Source organism: Geotrypetes seraphini, chromosome 18 (assembly GCF_902459505.1).
Source record: "Geotrypetes seraphini chromosome 18, aGeoSer1.1, whole genome shotgun sequence".
In the NCBI taxonomy this organism is placed as follows: domain Eukaryota; kingdom Metazoa; phylum Chordata; class Amphibia; order Gymnophiona; family Dermophiidae; genus Geotrypetes; species Geotrypetes seraphini.
In genome coordinates this window covers 1,661,536-1,682,115 of record NC_047101.1, presented here as the reverse complement: position 1 = coordinate 1,682,115, position 20,580 = coordinate 1,661,536, and the positions used below count along the sequence as shown (strand labels likewise).

At 43.2% G+C, this 20,580-nt stretch overlaps 2 protein-coding genes across 5 annotated transcripts in view; one reads left to right on the top strand and one right to left on the bottom strand.

Moving 5' to 3' along the window:
* The window catches only part of UNC5A (unc-5 netrin receptor A), a 64,217-nt gene extending 60,527 nt beyond the window's left edge, over positions 1–3,690 (top strand). For all 4 annotated transcript variants that reach the window (XM_033927362.1, XM_033927363.1, XM_033927360.1 and 1 more), the window contains 2 exons: positions 1,542–1,720; positions 2,551–3,690. In XM_033927362.1, coding sequence (XP_033783253.1) covers positions 1,542–1,720; positions 2,551–2,716 — 345 coding nt within the window. In that variant the 3' untranslated portion in view covers positions 2,717–3,690. The remainder of the gene's footprint in view (positions 1–1,541; positions 1,721–2,550) is intronic.
* A 13,621-nt stretch (positions 3,691–17,311) lies between these two features.
* LOC117351532 (BRCA1-A complex subunit RAP80-like) lies at positions 17,312–20,124 on the bottom strand. Its single transcript, XM_033926914.1, has 4 exons — positions 19,882–20,124; positions 19,002–19,065; positions 18,103–18,145; positions 17,312–17,759 (listed from the first exon to the last, which is right to left on the bottom strand). The coding sequence occupies exons 1-4, from the start codon at positions 20,107–20,109 to the stop codon at positions 17,552–17,554; spliced, it is 543 nt and encodes a 180-aa protein (XP_033782805.1). The 5' UTR covers positions 20,110–20,124; the 3' UTR covers positions 17,312–17,551.
* Positions 20,125–20,580: the final 456 nt, after the last annotated feature.

Below are 20,580 nucleotides of genomic sequence, written 5' to 3'. Positions count from 1 at the left end.
CTGGTCACCATCACAAAGAGAGTTTCTGCTGAGAGCTGATAAAACTCTGTCTTCTGGGACTTTGCCAGGAGGCTCGGTGGTCTTCTTCTCCTAGAGATGGATGTGGGAGGGGTTGAGTGCCTCTGGTCTGAAATGGGAATTGACTAGGAGAAGTGGGTTTTCTTTTCTTTCATACCACAATATCTGATTCGAAAGATCATTCGTCTTTTCAAGCTGCATTTGATAACAGAGGGTTGGTTTTTTCTCTCATCTCTTGGAATAGATATTACAATCATTTGAATGGCATTTTTTTTCCTTCGTCTCTTCTCTGGCCATTCACTCAGATGCTGGACTGCCCCATTTGCTTCTCCAGCCATGAATCCATTCTCCTCCCTCCTCACAGAGCTGCACTTTTCTCTTTAGGAATAACCTATTTAAAGGGCTTTTTCTTTGTTTCATTTTCACTGTTTAATTTTCATTTTATTGATTTCAAATTGTAAGGCACTTTCAGATGTTTGGCCTGTTATACAAACTTAATGGCTTATTGATTAATTGATTCCCAGCCCTAATTTTATAGGGTTCTGTGTAGTTAATTAAAATTAGCCAAGCCTTGTTGCTCTCCTTCAGTAGGCTGAGCTCTGCATAGCTGAAGGTAATAAAAGTCCTGACCCTTGGTAGCAAATCCTACATCATGTCCTCTCCTTTGCTCATAGTGTACTGGATGGGAATTTCTCTAGCCCTCTGCCATTATTCTCACTCTTACCTAAGGTCACCGAAAGTGAGCTGCATTATTCCTGAAAGTAAGGAATCCAAAGGGATTCACTTCTAATCCAGAATGATCTTGTCTCTTCAGAACCATTATAAAGAGTAAAAATGCGGTCCAGGTCTCTTTTTTCTGCTTCTGCTAATTCCTTTAGCCCCTGTCCAAGGTGCTGAACAGTTTCTGCATTCATTGGACAACCCAACCTACTAGTACTACTACTATTAATGATGTCTATAGCGCTACCAGACGTACGCAGCACTATACAGGGTCACAAAAAAGACAGTCCCTGCTCCAAAGAGCTTACAATCTAAATAGACAAGATAGACAAACAAACAGGATGTCATGGATACAGTTAAGGGGCATGGTTAATCTGCTGGCTGGGTTGGAGGGCAGAGGGGAGCACAGGACAATCAAGCCATTGTGACATCACTGATGAGGTTGACTCTTATTGGTGGAATGAGGCATTATGACATCACAAGCTCAGCTCTGCTTCCCAAAGACTAAAACTACTACTACTATTACTATGAATTATTTATATAGCGCTACCAGACGCACGCAGTGCTGTACAGAGTTACAAAGACAGTCCCTGCTCGAAAGAGCTTACAATCTAAACATGCAGCCCTAGTTTCTGATACCGTGCTGCTGCCATTGCCCACATTCATCTCATTGATTGTACTTATACTTTTGTTTCATTATCAAAGCCGCCTTGGTTAATAAAGCCCCTACAACCTCGTTGAGCCTCAAGATTAGCTAATATGCAGCATCTCCTATTTCATGTGTGGGGTGCTTTGTTTTTTAGGACATACGTCAGTCGGAGCTGATGCCCAGTGATTCAGAGGACGTAGCAGCTGCTTTGGTAGGTCCCAGTGCTTTCAGGATCCCCTTTCTCATTCGTCAGAAGATCATCAGCAGTTTGGATGGACCATGCTCCCAGGGCATGGACTGGCAAACACTGGCACAAAAGCTCCACTTTGAAAGGTAAGCGATTTAAGGATGGTAGGGGTGAGGGTTAGGGAAGAGAGTGTCTGCTGCTGTGAAGCTTGGTCTGAAGTAGCTCGTTTTTTCACTGTGCAGGGCTAAGAAAACCAAAATGGCAGGAGAAATAATGTGTCCTCGTTTACTGATGGGAAAAGGTCACAAAACTGGCCATGATGGGAACGGACCACTTGATCTTACTTTTTACAGTTTTATTTATAAGCAGTATTTTTCTCACTTGGACAAGTAGGAGCAGGACTTATATTCAGACTGTAGCTATGAAGATTGAGCCCCTTATATGAAAGGCATTTGAACAAAAATTCATTTGCATGGAACATTTAAAAGTACAAAAATCAGTCAAGAAAGAAAGATGCTAAACTCCCACAGAAAATGGAGCAATCAAATCAGTGGGTTGTCAGAGATGCAGGAAATTAAAAGCAATGCCAGAAAACAACTCCCCAATCTTGAAGTGATGAGGCTTATAACCCCCATTCTGCTTTGGTTTTTTCATGATGCTTTCTCTACCATACTGAAGCTTTAGATTCAGAAGTCCTATGTGCAAGAGAAACGCTCAAGACATGGCTACAGCAAAATGTGCTTTGGGGCATATGCTTGCAACAAGATAACGTGCTCAATAAGTCGCGCCCCCCCCCCCCACCCCTTTCTTCACAATCTTGTTTTCTGGCATTGAGTTAACCTGCACTATCTCCCATTGTACGAGGACCCAAGACCATACAATCTCTTTCAAGAATAAGGTCAGGAAGAGCAGATAAATGTCCCTTATGTATCTCTCATCTACTCTGCCTTGTAACTCTGTCTGTTTTTCTCGGCAGCCATTTAAGTTTCTTTGCCTCAAAGCCCAGCCCGACCGCAGTCATCCTGAACCTCTGGGAGGCTCAGCATTTCCCCAGCGGAAACCTGGCCCAGCTGGCAGCTGCAGTAGCTGAACTCAGCAAGCAAGATACAGATGTCTTTATGGTGTCAGAAGCAGAGTGTTGAGAGCAGAAAGAGCTCCCGACAGTGACAGGTTAATCTGCTGTGACACGGAGGCATTACAAGGCTTTCTTTCAGCTGGAGTTTCATGGCCTGCTCCCTACATTTGATGGTGTCAGGTGAGAGGAGAGACGGGAAATGTCTTGGCAATATTCAAAAGAATGGATTGAACAGAACCATGCTGTCCTCTTTGAAGCTCCGTCTGCACTGGGCACGGCCTCGGTGAAGATAGTGAGAAGGGCTTTCACAGCAGCAGTAATCATTCTTTCTGGAAGGCTCTATGATGTGTCATCAGGGGAAGATAGGGGGTGGGGGGATTCTCTGATTCCAGTTCCAGTCTGCAGCACTAGTAACACGAATGGCCATTTGGCTTTTCAGCAAGCCAGAGCCATTGTGTTCACAACTTCAGTCTGATTTCTGCCAACACATTAATTACATGTTTATATTATTTAAGCCTTGAATCCAATCAATGTCTTCAGAAACCTGCTCTTCTGATTGACAAAGTCCAAGCCATACCTCTGACTCTCTAAGAACATAGCACCAGAAAAGCCCACCATTTCCATTCTATCCAATTCAAACTGGTGAAAAAAAAGTGGCCCAGATGGTGCCTCTGAGCAGAAGAATGTGTGGAACCGAGTTGGCAGTGGCTACAGGTGTGGAGGAGCAGAGGCTTCTGGGTGGCAAGAGTCCAGGCGTAGCCGGAGAGATGCGTGCTCTGCCCTCCGTCCCCTGCTAGAAACTATTCTGTGAGATTCAACTGTGTCCATGTTGTGTGGAAGTGTTCATTGTTTCAAGGACACAAACAGAAATCTAACTTAAACAAATGTTCTGTATAGAATTTTTAAAAAATTCTTCATGCAGGTGTATTGGAGTAAAGACACTTGGCCTTATGTACATAAAATCTTTAGCAGGCAGAAGAGATCCAGCACTTTTAGGTAAATGTAAATAAATTCTATATATATATATATTGTTAAACTGTATTTAAGTGGTTCCTTTGATGTCAGGTAGAAAAAAATGGGTGGGGGAGGGGTGTGGCTTAACAAGCTTTTAGTCTTTAGCAACATCCTCTTCCTGGGGGTGGGGGGTCTTTTTACTTTTCTGAACTCCCCTGCGATACACCCATAGCCTTGATCCATGAGAGTGGCATTTCTTCCACACGGGCATAAAATGTGGCAGCAGCTGGATATCATTTGTGCGCAGATAAGAGGTAATTTAGAATAGCTCACCCTTCATTGGGAATGTGTAGCGACACTTTCTAGAGCTGCTTCTCCTTGCCCCCAAATACTGCTCTCTTAACTCTCCGTCTCTTGAGTCCACCCGTAGCCTTTGCCTTTGCTATTGGTGTGAGCAACCTAAACTCAGTCACTCTTCTTACCCAGAGCACACAATCAGTGGATCTACTTTCAGCCAGGCCACTAAAGCTGGACTTTTAAAGAATGCAATATTTTAGCTGGGTTAAAAAGAGGCACTCACAGGGGATGGAGGGACAGGTTTAAGTTGAGGAGAAATACAGCAACCCATGCAGAATCAGACCCATAGATGTTGGAGCAGGAGGGGGAGGAGGGCAAGGCCCTCCAAAATAATTGTGGCTGCAGGGTGCTCTCTTCAATGGGTCAGTGGCAGCAATTCTCACATACTGCCTGCCGCTAACTCTCTGCGAAGTCCCCTCCAACCAGTTTCCTGTTTATCCACAGCAGAGGGGAGGCTTCTGGATTAGTGGCAAGCAGCATGTGAGAATTATTGCTGGCTGCCGCTGACCTACTGAAGAGCAAGAGGAGAGTTGTAGAGATGCTGTAATTGGGATGAAGAAGGGAGCTAAGGAAAAGGAAGAAACATCAGTGGAGTGGAGATGGAGACAATGTTGGACATGGAAGGGAGAGGAAGAAATATTGGATAAGAGGGTAGAGGGGAGGAAGGGAGAAATATTGGATTAGAGGATGCAGGGGAAGAAGGAAGAGATGGTGCAGGGGGGACAGAGGGAGACATAGTGTATAAGATGGTAGAAGGAGGAAGGGGAGATGGTGCAAGGGGGAAATATTGGATAAGATGACGGAGGGGAGAAAGGAGAGATGATGTATGGGGCGGAGTAGAAAGAGAGATGTTGGACCCAGGGCCAGTGGCGTACCTAGCATATGTGACACCCGGGGCCCATCATTTTTTGACACCCCCCCCATCTATATGAAAAATATGATTTTTAGTAACAATCCACATATCGCACAACAAGAGTGTACCTACGAAAAGGCAGCATCTTAAACACTGCAGTGAGCACTAGAACACCAACACATACATTGTAAAACTAAACAAGCCAGATCCTGTACAGTCAATTGATCCTGTAAAGTCAATGCTATCAGAAAGCCATGCCCCTTTCATACACACAGACAGATACACCCTCACCCAATATGGAATAATCACAAACTAAAAATAGAAATATGTAGACAAAAGTTAAACTGAACCGCCAAGAAACCAGACTCTGCATACAATGCAACACTACAACATCACAAAAACAGTAATCCATTCCCTCTAATACTGTGCAAAATATAAAGATAGTAGATGTAAATTTGAAAAAACTGATACATAATAATAACCACTTTACAAATTAACAAATAAAAATAAAACAAATAATGAGAAATAAGAAAATACCAATTTATTGGACTAATCCCCGTAAGCTCGGTTCCCATCCCTGCAAACCACCTGATTTCATCCACACAAGCCTTGAATTGTTTTATATTGAACTTATTATATTAAAGTAGAAAAAGAAACAATATTCTGTACAATTGTCAATTTATAAATCAGCGTCTTCTCCCCACTCTCTCTTCATTTCTCTTCAGCGTCCTCAGCCCACACTCTCTCCACTTTCCTTCAGCGCACGCACATAAAAACAAGCAAGTAATTTTATATCATTTTCATCCTATTCATTCATAGAAATTAAAGTCTAAATAATGTCAGTCACATAACAAAACATGATTTGACAAAAATAATTCCCTGCAGTCAAGCCTGCAAGGATTACTAGATGTCTTTCAGCAGCTCCCCTTCCTCCCTCCCCCCCTACCTTCATGGCCAAGTCAAAATGATCTACCAACAATAAAATTTTAAAAACACAAAGCACACTGTACGCAGAGAAAATGTTAATTATCATTTATATTCCGCGGGTTTTCAAAGAGGTCAAGGCAGATGACTTTATGCAATGTCACCTCAGTAACAACTATACAAAAATAGACAAATATACCCCCTCCCTTTTTACTAAACCGCGATAGCGGTTTTTAGCGCAGGGAACTGCGCTGAATGCCCCACGCTGCTCTCAACGCTCATAGGCTCCCTGCGCTAAAAACCGCTATTGCAGTTTAGTAAAAGGGGACCATAGTGCAAAATATAGACAGCATATATAAATTCTCAAAACGGACACATTTTTCCTACCTTTGTTTGGTAATTTCATCAGTCTCTAGGTTGCACTTTATTCTTCTGACTGTGCATCCAATATTTCTTCCCTTCTTCAAGCCTCCTGTATGCTTCCTCTCCTCCAGACCTCATTTCCTCCCCCAAATTTTTATTTCTTTCTTCCTGCCCCCTTTTCTCTCTCTCTCTTCGTGCCCCATTTCTTTCTTTGTTTCACCCTGCCCCCTTCTTTTTCTCTCTCCATGCCGTTTCTTTCTCTCTGTCTTTCTCTCTCTCTCTCTGTATCCCATTTTTTCTTTGTTTCACCCTGCCCCCTTTCTTTCTGTCTCCCTGTTGTCGTCCCCCGTTTCTTTCTTTCTCCCTCCCCTCCCCTATGCCACCGCTATTGGGAAAATGCTGCCACCGCCGCTGGGGAATAGGCTGCCACTGCCATCGGGAACAGGCCAGCTCCGAGTTCGCCCTGCTTTTCTTCCCCGCAGGGCCGACCAACTCTTTGCTGCCCGACGTCAATTCTAAAGCCAGGCAGCAATTGGCTGGCCCAGAACATCCTCTCTGATGTCAGAATTGACGTCGGGCGGTGAGAGTTGGTCGGCCCTGCAGGGAAGAAAAGAAGGTAGAACTCGGCCGGCTTGTTCCTGATGATGGCAGGGGAAGCCTTTCCCCGGCGGCAGCCTATTCCCCGGTGGGTGGCCAGCTATGCACCCCCCTTGGGGCATGCACCCGGGGAGGACTGCCCCCCCCCCTTGGTACGCCACTGGCCAGAGCACAAGGGAAGGAGACAGAGAGATGTTGGATATGGGTGTGGATGAGAGGAAGGGGGAGATACACAGAAGATGGAGAGGGGAGAAAAAGGGAGATATTGAATCTAGAAGCAGAAGGGAGTGATGCCAGACAATAAGAGTGAGGGAAGAAAAGAAGAATGCTGGACCATGAGGGAGAGCGCAAGAGGGAAGCGAGAAGGGACGGGGAAATGAAAGACTACAAGGACAGGGAGAAGAGAGAGCAGATGGCTGGGGCTAGAAGAGACTCGGAGCCAGTATTTGGAGATGTGCCTGCTGAATGGAAGAAAGAGAGGAAAGAGAAGATGAGGAAAGAGGAAAACAGAAACCAGAGAAGACAAAGGTAAAAAAAATAAAATAATTTTTCCTTTAGGGTAAAGTAGTATTGTAGCTGTGTTGATAAACATTTATAAATAGAAAATGGAAATAAGGTGATCTTTCTATTGGACTCATTTTAATATACGAGTATTAGTGACTAACTTTCAGAGACCAAAATCCCCTTTTTCAGGTCCGGACAGGATACCATTACTAACCTGAGGAAGGAGGTTTTGGCCTCTGAAAGCTAATTGAAAGATGTAATAGTACAATAAAATTATATTATCTTATTTTCCATTTTTTGTTTTATTTCTATTTGTTAAATTGCCTTGACCTCTCTGGAAAAAAGCAGACTATAAATGATAGTTAATTAAAAAAAATTTCTGCATACAGTGTGCTTTGTGTAGTTTAATTATGTGGTTACCATTGTCGTTAATAAGATTATATTGAGTATATATGAAGAATGGAAGAAATGGCATTTACAATTAGTACTATTACCAAGGGGGGTGGGGGTGGGGGTGGGGTCTGGGCCCCCCTCCCCACCCCACCAAAAAAAACAAAAAAGCATTTCGCTGCCTATGGTCAGACCTACCACTAGGCAAACTAGGTATCTGTATAGAGTAGTGGAATTTGGAAGGAAGAGGGGGAAGCAGAAGTAGAACAGCAAGGCAAGAGCACTTGAAAGCTGCTGTGAACAGGGTCCCCAGCCTCACTAAGCCCTGCTGACAGCAAGTGAGTCAAAGGCAATGGGACACTATTCAAGGATTCACTCCACGCCGCAGTCACAGCCCAGGGTGGTGAGTGACAGGCCCAGTGGGGGCAAGAGAAGCGAGGGAAGATGCTAGGCATTATGACATCACAATCTCAGCTCTGAAATGTTGCTACTCTTTGGGTTTCAGCCTGGTACTTGGGACCTAGGTTGGCCACTGTTGGAAACAGGACACTGGGCTTGATGGAGCTTCATTCTGTCCCAGTATGGCAGCTCTTATGTTCTTATGTGAGCAAGCAGAGGACAATCGAGCCATTGTGACATCACTGAGGAGTTTGGCTCTTAAAGACATTGGTGGAATGAGGCATTATGACATCAGAATCTCAGCTCTGGAATGTTACTACTCTTTGGGTTTCTGCCTGGTACTTGGGACCTGGGTTGGCCACTGTTGGAAATAGGACACTGGGCTTGATGGACCTTCAGTCTGTCCCAGTATTGCAGTTCTTATGTGAGCCAAGTATAGGACAATCGAGCCATTGTGACATCACTGAGGAGTTTGGTGCTTAGGCATTGGTGGAATGAAGCATTATGATATCACAATCTCAGCTCTGGAATGTTGCTACTCTTTGGGTTTCTGTCTGGTACTTGGGACCTGGGTTGGCCATTGTTGGATACTGGAGGGCAGCTCTTATGTGAGCCAAGTATAGAATAATGAAGCCATTGTGACATCACTGCTGATGTTGGCTCTTATTGGTGGAATGAGGCATTATGACATCAAGAGAAAGGATTGGGACTTGTATACTGCCTTTTTGTAGTATTACAACCACACTTAAAAGTGATTTACATACAGGTACTTCAAGCATTTCCTCTATCTGTCCCAGTGGGGTCACAGTCTATCTTATATACCTGGGGCAGTGGAGGATTAAGGGAGTTGCCCAGGGTCATAGGGAGCAGTGTGGGTTTGAACCCACAAGCTCAGGGTGCTGAGGATGAATGTCTCGTATTACAATGTCATATAAAGACCATGTTCTTAAATGAACATGAAAAACTGAAAACCACAAATTCAGGCCAGCCTAGTGCTGGGTGCAGAGCTGGAAAAGCAGCTGAATGGCAGAGGGAGAGAGACAATCCCAGTCTTGATTTTAGTTTTACCATACTGGATAACCAAAGCATGTTATAATTCCTTCAGAATGAGTCTAGCCAATGTTATCACTCAAGCAATTGTTTTAAAGGTGGACTTTACCTCTGAAGCAGACGGTTTCTACTGCCCAAACATGTCAAGCGATGACTGAGATATTTCTATGGAAGAACCAGTACATACCTTACCACTACAGATTGCTTTTGCTGTAAATGTTATACTTGCCCATCTTTTAACAGGACCAGTTTGTGGCTGAATTTTTGCCTTTAGTACAAAAGTCTGATTTTTGTTCTTCTTTCATATCATTTTAATACTGCTGCTGTTTAATTGGGCAATTAATCACAATTCATTTTAATTGCACTTAATCCCATTTTAATCACTGTGGCACTACCTGGGTAGTTATTCAGATAGTGGTAACATTCAGCCTGTTCTTTGAGTAGTGGGCTGAATATCGGAGGGGGGGGGGTAATTTTGCTTCTCATGCATTAATATAGTTCAGTTGTTTAAATGCCACTCAACACCTTTCTTTCCTCAAGACTAAATTTCATTTACCATTATTTTTATTCAATTTTCTATACTGTTCTCCCAGGGGAGCTCAAAATGGTTTACATGCATTTATTCAGGTACTCAAGCAGTCTCATTGTCCCTCATTCAACTAGTTTCTAATCTGGTCCACAGTCTGCTCAGCGTATTTGAGATACTTATGTGGTATATCCTCAAAAACCATGCTGAATTTCAAATAAACTACACTTAGTACCCACCTTTGATCTAATACACTGTGATTGAGCATTCTGCGTCTAAAGAGGGTGTGACTGGTGCCAGGACACTCAATGAGGGTAACGTTTGGATGGAGAACACCATTTTATGAGCATTGACAATGGTGTTCTCCATCCAAACGTTACCCTCATTGAGTGTCCTGGCTCCAGTCACACCCTCCCCAGCAGCTCTCCTGAGCCCAGTCCCTGATACATCAGGAATTCCCAGCTTTGCTGCACTCCAAGAATATCATTTTCAATTTCTATCAAATCTTCACACGCTTGCACCACTAAGGCAAGTCACGTCCACAGTCTCAACTTCTTCCCTCTTTAGACGCAGAATGCTCAATCACAGTTGCAAACTTGAGACTAAATTCAGGAAAGACAAAAGGGTGTGAAGATTTGTGAGAACGCACAGCAGCCCAGGGAGCCGCCACTGTTTCTCACACTCTCGACACATTTTACCCTCATTTTTCTAATCTAGTCACAGAGTTAGTCAATGTGTTCACAGCTCTCGCTTTTAAACCACCTCACAATATACAAGCAATCCACTCCTTGCCGCCTGAGATCGCACAGCTATGCTGAGCATATCTTCTCTGCTAACTATCGCACCTGCTGCTGGTCAGGAAGCCCTTTGTCTATCTACAAGGATTTTTTAAAATTAGTATTTTCTATCTGTACTTTGCTGAGTGCGTGAAAGACCAAGTTGCTGCCTACAAACAACATCTGCTGGTCGAACAAGCAGGGAGATTAGAACCTATGTGGTCTTGTGCATGTCACTTAACTTTCTGTTGCCTTGTTGTATACTTTTATTAAGTAATTCAAAACTAAATTGACCTATTGTATATTGTGGGATATCAGATCTAAAACTTAGATTGTGAACTGCTGAAAGACACAAAGAAACACCTGCTGTATCTGAATATAACTTACCTTCAGCTACTACTGAAAAAGGTGTGAGCCAAATCTAAAATCTCCTTCTTGGCATTAGATTTAAGAGTGTGTTGCATAGATCACCGACAAGATAGTGAAGTTACCCACCTGAAGCAGGTGCTCTCCGAGGCCAGCAGAATGAATATTCTTACTGATGCATGACATCATCCAATGGAGTCCAACATGGCAAGTGTTCCCCACTGTTATTCCAGAAGCCTTTGGATGCACAGACCAGCTCCGTCTACCACAATAGGTGACAGGATTTGACTTCAAGGGAAAATAGGCAAGGTAGTGAGACTATTCATCCTGTTCTTGGAGTACACCTGCTACAGGTAACTTCACTTTCTCTGAGACCAAGCACAATATCAGTATTCTAACAATCTAACGGAAATCCCTAACAGGCTGTCTTTTTTTTTTTTTTTCATTTTAAAGGGGGAGAAAGCTGATGCCTGCAATAAGCAAGGACAAAGTAAAAATAAATAGTGTGTGGGTATGGAAGTTTGTGTTTTTCTTTTTTTAAACATAGCCTGGAACAGAAACAAGAGAGCCAAGGGAAGGCAAGAAGGATTCTGGACCACAAATAAATCCTACAGGTCTGTCTGACCCAACCAGCTATCGTGTAGGAATCTTGCCCTAGGCAATAATGAAAAGTGAACTTGTATAAAGAAGTGGCCAATAAATCTTCACATAGCCCAGAGTCTAATTATATTGAGCACATTTTCAGATAAGCGATTATTTTCTTTTGAATTTTCTAAAGTTTTAAATGCAATTTATAAAATATGAAACCATAAAACAGTTGCAATGATTACAGAGTGATAACATAAGACTTGCTACTGCTGGGTCAGACCCCACGGCGGCCCCTAGGTCAAAGACCAGTGCCCTGAGTCTAGCCTTACCTGCGTACATTCTGGTTCAGCAGGAACTTGTCTAACCTTGTCTTGAATCCCTGGAGGGTGTTTTCCCCTATAACAGCCTCCAGAAGAGCATTCCAGTTTTCTACCACTCTCTGGGTGAAGAAGAACTTCCTTACATTTGTACGGAATCTATCCCCTTTTAACTTTAGAGAGTGCCCTCTCGTTCTCCCTACCTTGGAGAGGGTGAACAACCTGTCTTTATCTACTGTCTATTCCCTTCATTATCTTGAATGTTTTGATCATGTCCCCTCTGTCTCCTCTTTTCAAGGGAGAAGAGGCCCAGTTTCTCCAATCTCTCACTGTACGGCAACTCCTCCAGCCCCTTAACCATTTTAGTCGCTCTTCTCTAGACCCTTTCAAGTAGTACCGTGTCCTTCTTCATGTACGGCAACCAGAGCTGGGGTCGTACCATGGTCCGGTACTGTGCATAATAACCTTCTCCGATCTGTTCGTGATCCCATTCTTAATTATTCCTAGCATCCTGTATTCATGTATAAGATTTTTGTTACCAACATACATCACCTTACACTTATCCACATTAAACCTCATTTGCCATGTCACGGCCCATTTCTCGAGCGTGTTTATGTCACGTTGCAGTTCTTCGCAATCCTTCTGCGTCTTCACTACTCTGAATAACTTCATATCATCCGCAAATTTAATCACCTCACTCATCGTACCAATTTCCAGGTCGTTTATAAATATGTTGAAGAGCACGGGCCCAAGCACCGAACCCTGTGGCACTCCATTCATGACGCTTTTCCAGTCCGAGTATTGTCCATTTATCCCCACTCTCTGTTTCCTATCCACCAACCAGTTTTGAATCCATGTGAGTATTTCACCCTCGATTCCATGGCTCACATTTTTTCAAAGTAGTCATTCATGCGGGACCTTGTCAAAAGCCTTCTGAAAATCCAGATATACAATGTCAACCGGGTCACCCTTGTCTATCTGCCTGTTTACTCCCTCGAAGAAGTGCAGCAAGTTCGTCAAGGAAGATCTTTCTTTGCTGAAGCCATGCTGGCTGGTCCTCATCAGATCGTGTCCGTCCAGGTGATCAATGATGTGGTCCTTTATTAGCGCCTCTATCATCTTTCCTGGTACCGAGGTCAGATTCACTGGTGTGTAGTTTCCCGGATCTCCCCTCGAACCTTTCTTGAAGATCGGCATAACATTGGCCACTTTCCAGTCTTCCAGAATCCTTCCTGATTTAATCGACAGATTGGCTATTAGATGAAACAATTCAGCTATAACCCCTTTCAGTTCCATGATTACCCTCAGATGGATGCTATCCAGTCCCAGGGATTTATCATTTTTAAGCCTATCAATCTGCCTGCATACCTATTCTAGACTGACCGTCAACTCTTGTCAGTTTCCCGTCTTTGTTTCCTACGTATAGCCTGTCGGCTTCCGGTATGTTGTATGTATCCTCCTCGGTTAATAGATGCAAAAAATGTGTTTAGTTTGTCGGCGATGGCTTTGTCCTCCTTTAGCACTCTCTTTATTCCATGGTCATCCTGCGCTTCCTTCGCAGGTCGTTTCTCCTTTAATATATCAAAAAAATGGCTTGAAGTTTTTTGCCTCCTTGGATATTTTTTTCCTCATCGTCTCTCTTGGCCCCTCTTACCACCTTGTGACACCTGCTTTGATCTTGTTTGTGCTTTTTCCAGTTTTCATCCATTTTTTACCTTTTCCATTCCTTAAACAAAGTCTTCTTGTCTCTGATCGCTTCCTTCACTGCTACAGTGAGCCACGCCGGTTCCTTGTTCTTTTTCGTCTTGGATTCCTTGTTGATACGCAGTATATATAGATTTTGTGCCTCGATGACTGTGTCCTTAAAGAGCGACCATGCTTGCTCTAGCGTTTCTACATTGCTTATCCTCTTCTTAATCTTCTTCCCCACCATGAGTCTCATCCCTTCGTAATTCCCTTTTCGGAAGTTCAGTGCTGTGGCCGTCGTTCTGGATCGATGTTTTGCTCCTGTGCCCAGGCTAAAGTGGATCATATTGTGATCACTGCTTCCCAGCGTCCCTTTCTACTTCTACACCTAGCGCTGGTCCTCGTAGTCCATTTAGGATTAAGTCCAGAATTGCATTTCCTCTCATATTTTCCTTGACAAGTTGTTCCAGGAAGCAATTGCCTACAACATCCAGGAACTTGGTCTCCCTACTGCAGCCAGAAGTGCCTAGGTTCCAATCTATCGCTGGATAATTGAAGTCACACATGATAACTGAGTTGCCTCCCTTGCAGTTGCGTTTAATTTTGTCCGTCATTACTCCATCGGTCTCTTCGGACTGCCCTGGGGGTCAGTAGTAGATGCCGATCTTCGTTTCCGTTCCATTTGTTCCCGGAATTTTGGCCCATAGAGACTCTACCTTATTTTTCATTTCTGGCGTGTTCTCTCTGGTAGACTCAGCCTTTAAATGTCCGGTTGCATTCCGGCGTTTGGCCTGAGCACTGTTTTGAAATGTGTCAGTGAATCTATGTAAGAGCTATGTGAAGATTTATTGGCCACTTCTTTATACAAGTTCTATGTTGTGATTTTGAAATTGGCAGCAATTTTTGTTTTCCCTTTATCATGTGGATTTTGAGTAATGAAAGGTGAACATATGGACTGAAGGCCATGATGCAAGAGGGGCCCCTTCAATCTGAGTGATGGTTAGAAAATATTACAATTTTCCATAAGAAACAAGCTGCCATACAGGGACAGACCAAAGGTCAATCAAGTCCAATATCCTGTTTCCAACAGTGGCCAATCCATGTCACAAATACCTGGCAAGATCACAAAATAATAAAACAGAGTGTATGCTGTTTATCCTAGAAGTAAGCAGTGAATTTCCCCAAGTCCATCCTTTCTTTTAGAAAATTATGCAAACCTCTTTGAATCCCTGCTAAGCTAACTGCTTTCACCACATTCTCTGGCAACAAATTCCAGGAGTTTAACTACACAATGATTGAAGAAATATTTTCTCCATTTTGTTTTAAGCTAGACATTTTGTGAAAATCATGGGCGACTATGAAAGGTGCAATAGCAAAAGACTGGACTGGTACTACTTTTCTACTTAGAATCTCATATACAGATATATCCTAATCACAGGAAATATGTGGGTAAAGGCATCCTTTAAATCAGGGGTGTTAAATTCCCTTGAGGGCCGCAATCCAGTTGGATTTTCAGGATTTCCCCAATGAATATGCATGAGATCTATTTGCATGCACTGCTTTTCATTGTATGCTAATAGATCTCATGCACATTCATTGGGGAAATCTTGAAAACCCAACTGGATTGTGGCCCTCGAGGAGGGACTTTGACATCCCTGCTTTAAATCAAGAGAGCATCTTGCATCATTGGGAGTTGGGTGCCCATAGAAACCATCCCAAACTACCAAGGGAGTGCCAAACCTCTTCCCAAAAGACTCCAAGTTCTGAGCCTCCAAAGAGTAAGTCTTGAAGTTCTTGGCTCTTCTGTGAGAGGATTTCACCACCATGAAATGAAAACTAAAGCCTCTTGCATCCCCTGGACTCTATTAACTTATTGTCTTTCTTTACAAAGAGGGTGTCTTCCACTGTGGTCAAACTAAAGGATATCTAATGTCTTGGCCTTGTGCTCATCATCCCATCTCCAAATTAAATGGTATGGACTTAGCTATCTCCCTAATGAAATTGAAGGTGGAAAGCTTCTCCGGAGGCAACTCTCCTTTCATTTGGAGGGGAAGGGTCAGAGGAGAGAGCAAGTGATCCCTCCTCCGATGACCTCTGGTGATTCCTCAGATACACAGGAGCAATCTAAAGTACAGTTATAAAAAGTACTCTCCTGGAGATATCTGAATCTCTGTCTGCATCGCACAACTGTCTCCATGGTCAAGCTTAGGACAGGTGCATTGAGGTACTGTAGACCTCCCCCCAGGACTGGAGATGTACACTGAACCAGTGTCAATCAGTTACACTACCCTTCAAAGCCTCAGTATCAGGGTGCTTCCCAGTGGCAGTGCATGGGCCAATAGACACCTGAGTTGCAGATATCAATGTCGTTGATGCCATAGCTTCCTGTCCCCATCTCTTCTTGGAGCATTGACTGAAACTGTTCCTCAAGGGTTGTCATCAATGACGGCTAGGATTCAGCAGGGTTGATCATGTCTTTCAAGGATATTGAGCTAATATCAGTGACCTTGTCTCAACTCAGTAGAGGCTGGTGCACTCCTTTCAGTTCCTGGGAAGATAAGTGGCAGTCACTTCAAAGCACTTTGAGGATACTGGTGACTTCTATGCCTCAAGTCAATGAAGCTGTCCACGCAATGTGTGGCAGCAAAAAGGGCGAACAGAATGCTTGGAATGATAAAGAAGGGGATCACAAACAGATCGGAGAAGGTTATCATGCCGCTGTACTGGGACATGGTGTGCCCTCACCTGGAGTACTGCATACAGCACTGATCGCCGTACATGAAGAAGGACATAGTACTACTCGAAAGAGTCCAGAGAAGAGCGACTAAAATGGTTAAGGGGCTGGAGAAGTTGCCATCTCATCTCATCTACATGATGAAGAGAGTCACTCTCTTCCTTAGCAAAATAATGGCTAAAATGTAGAAACCACATTCTTACATTCAATTTTGCAAAGTGTTGCAAGAAGCAGAAAAGAGGATATTTGCATAACAGCTACCAAATGTGGCTAATAATAAGCGAGGACAGAGCATTGCTCAATAACGCAAAGTATACCCAGCCTGCAATGGATAAATCATGCCCATGCTCCCTTTCAGAAGACAGGGTCAGTGCCCCCCTCCAGAGAATTCTGCAAAGTACCACTGACCCAATAGCTGTACCTATTTTATTTTTATATTTATTTTACTTATAATTTTAATGCACCCTATTGTCTGTTTTTTTTCTGTAAACCGCTTAGAATCCTAACGGAGTTTAGCGGTATATAAGAAATAAATTACATTACATTACAAATCTACTGCTGACTTGTGCACTTGACCATTAAGCAAAAGGTTTAGTGTCTTATTCTGTTACCAAATCTTTGGAAGGGCTGGAGGAAAGTTGAAATAAGATTATGCATAAAATCCATTTTTCCTTCTCATTTATTATTAGTTGAAGTAAGTTGCACCTGTAAGAGAGCACAATCGGATACCCCGTGATACAGAAAGCAAGTACAACCCAGACAGCTGAAGAGATCTTAGATCAGTACTGCAGTCAGGAATCCCAGACATCAGAGCATCACAAGGACATAAGGATGCATGAAAAGCACGGCTTTATCAGAGCCCCATACAGAAGAGGAAATTTAGGGCTAACTGAGGAAGAGTCTGCACCTATCAGGGGGCTACTTCAACATGTCCCTAATTCTGAGAGTTTCTTTTATTTCATCTAGGTTTTACGGAAGATAAGGAATGTAAACAGCATGGCCGGTTGACAAGCAAAGCATGCTATGGAACTGCAGAGTCCAAAGCTGAACACCATTAGCAGGCAGCTACAGACTCTTTTCTTCATTAGAACTGCACATTTCTATGTTGAGAACTTGAAAAGGATGAAGACATTGCTATTTCTTGCTCTGACCCATCAGAGAGTGATTGCAGCAGAACAAAGAGGGGGAGCCAGAAGGCAGCAGCTGAGGGGCTTACAGGTAAAATCTCTGGCCAGAAAGCATGTTCTCTTACATTTGCTATATTTATCACTTCTCCTGTAATAAACGGCTTTCTTTTTTTATTGCTTGTCTTTAAAAAATGCACAGCTATAATTTACTAGGGCTAGCATAAGAAAGCAGCTAATATAAAATGCAGAATAAATCCTTGGCATTATCCATATTTCTATTTACAGAAAAGATAAAAACAGAAGTGTGCTCCTTCTGATACATGGCTTGCTCCGAAACTCCAATCTTTATTGGCCATTGTCTGTTCCCCTCCTGCCTTGGGATCTTTGTCTCTTAAGTCCTCCTTTTTCTCCTGAGATCTCTGCTATTTGGCCTTCGACTAAACTGCTTTTTAAAATCAACCAGGCAGTCTGTGACCTCCGAGATAGCAACAAAAGCTTTGATGGGAGAATCGCTGAGCTGGAAGTCAGAAGTAGGGCTGCAAGCACGGTAACTGCATTCAGCTGAATCATCTTTATCCTCCACATGAGATGTAAATGACCTGGGGGGGGAGGGAAAGAAACATACACAATGTAAGAAGAGCAATCACGTGGGCTGGGATGAGACCTCCTCATCCTCCATCCCAAGTACAGCTTGTCACTGCCTCTGCCACCAGCCCGAGTCAGTCTCTTCTCTCTCCACAGCCCCCAGCACAGCTTAACACCCCTTTCTCCATCATGCCCTCCATACACCAGGTTCCAGAGAATAAACTCCTGAAAAATGGACAGCTTTACTGGGGGGGGGGGGGGGTGATTTGCTGCAGTATCCTACACAGCTGAGACTGAAATGTAGTAACTTAATCAAGCAGTGCCAATACACAGTGCAGGGGGAGCAACCCAACTCACCTTCGTGTTCCTAATTCCGGGCCACTGCTTTTCACTTCAGCATCTATCACAGAGAGGAAAAAGGCCACAAGGTTTGCAAAAGAGTGAGAAAAAGCATAATAGAGTGGGTTTTATGCAAGTTTTCTGTGCTATTATAGCTGCCCTATGTAGCACACTGCACATTCCAATCCAATGCTAATAAAATTATTAGCTATCAAACCCAGAGGCAAAAAGTCCAACCCGCTCCTTGGTTTTCACATAGGGTCAATGGAGGAGGTAGCTAGCATTAGTCAAGACCTCGTGATGGGTTTTTTCATTATGTACAAACATGAAGCAGTTACAACTTTTTTTCTTCTTTGTTGGAAAGGAAGCACTTAAAAAAAAAGTGTAGCAGAGTTAAGGGGATCACATTGCCAAATGCATGGTTAATGGGGAATTGCACCAGCTGTGAAATAACAATCACTTGCAGAAGTTTAAATGATACGTTCCAATATTTGTCTAATCTAACGCATATGCATGCGACTGCTCCAGGCAGGTGGGGGGCAACATTGGTTTGTATGAGTGACAAGTTCATAAAGCAACAATTTTTTATCCCAGTATTACAAATGCATTTATGTATATAGCACAAAAAAACCAACACACTATCACACATATGGTAATTGGATTTCGTTTGGGTTGAGTCAGTATTTTTGTGAGTGACCAAGTCAAATTCCTCCTATGCTCTGCTTAGAGGAACAAAATATGGACTCAGCTGCTAATGTGTGTGTACGTTGCCCCAACATGTGCTCCGTTTGCTTTCATCATTATTCGAAACATTCTCAATTCAGCCTGATCTTGTGCTAGCTACTGATGTAGAAAAGGCCTCTGACATGGGTCCATCCCCACTTGTATCTGGAGTGCTGGTCTGACTCCCCTCCTACCTGCACACTTGGGTTCAGATTGCTCCAACATACTGAGCAGTCTTCCTTCACTTCTTCCCACCTCCTGTCAAAAATGAACAGAAAAGTAAAGTGCAAAGTGCAAGCTAGCTATTCACTAAAGAAAACAAACAATGCATCCAAAAGACGGGAAGCAGCATTGGCCTTTCCAATGTCTTGGCCAGGTATTAGGAACCTGGATTGGTTATTGGACTTGATGGACCACTGGTCTAACCCAGTAAGACTATTCTTATGTTTTCGAGGTGGATATATCAACTTTCCACAGCAAGCTGAACTGTGCAATAGCAGAAGCGTCACATTTCCAACACAACACACACAGCTTTCATAAATGATGCTTTTCAACTGCAGAAATTACATCCCTGCGCTACAAGACTTACACCCACCAGAGCAGGCATACAAGGCAGAACCCCCAGCATTCAATCACAGAGCAGAGATTCTTCTGACATTACAAATGCTGTATTAGTCTCTTACTCATAAGAACATAAGAGCTGCCATACTGGGACAGACCGAAGGTCCATCAAGCCCAGGATCCCATTTCTTTCCAACAGTGGCCAACCCAGGTCCCAAGTACCTGGCAAGATTCAAGTAGTAAAACAGATTTTATGCTGCTTATCCTAGGAATCAGCAGTGAATTTCCCAAAGTTCATCTTTTTAGGAAATTATCCAAATCTTTTTTAAACCGTGCTAAGCTAACTGCTTTCACTACATTCTCTGGCATCAAATTCCAGAGTTGAGTGAAGAAATATTTTCTACAGATTGTTTTTAATCTGCTACTTAGTAGCTTGATTGCTTGCCCCTTAGTCCTAGTGTTTTTGAAAAGAGTGAACAAGTGATTCACATCTACCAGTTCCACTTTACTCACCTTAGCACTTCTCAGTCTGCGGCTTCCTTGAGTCTCCAGGACAGCAGTCTGTAGGCAGTTGTCCACATGGCTTTGGTATTCACGCAGAAGCACCAAGGACTTGCATACATAGCATTTCTCACTCCTGTAAACCAAAATACAAGAAGGATTAGGGAATTCAGTGGGGCTCTCACTCAAGTCTTCACTGAATGGTCTCCACTCTGATATTGGGAAAAAAAACAAACCCATAAGCAACAGTAATTTCATACAAAGTGTATCAATGATTTTAATTTGTATTTAAGTGCAGATTTCAGGAAGAAGATTCTAGTACAGCATTAGGCTTGCTCACATAACCCATAACTTCCCACATACACTTAACCTAACATCTGCACCAGCTGAATGAATCCTAGCTGCCTCTGTTGCTTTCTCCAGTCCACACATCACCTGAATCTATTAATCCTGACAACTAGAAGTGTTTTACAGACCAAGAGAAGATGCATGAGCTGGGAAAAGGAAGGTATTAGGCAGCAGATGTAAATGCGACAAAAGTGAGTAGGAATCTGAACCCGCAGAACCAGGCTTTGTCACTGGGTTCCCAGTGAAGAAGAAATTAAGTCTTTACCTGCTAATTTTCTTTCTTTTAGTCCCTCCAGACCGGCACAGAAACAGATGGGTTTTCTCTCCTCTGCCAGCAGGTGGCGACAGACACACTCACTTTTG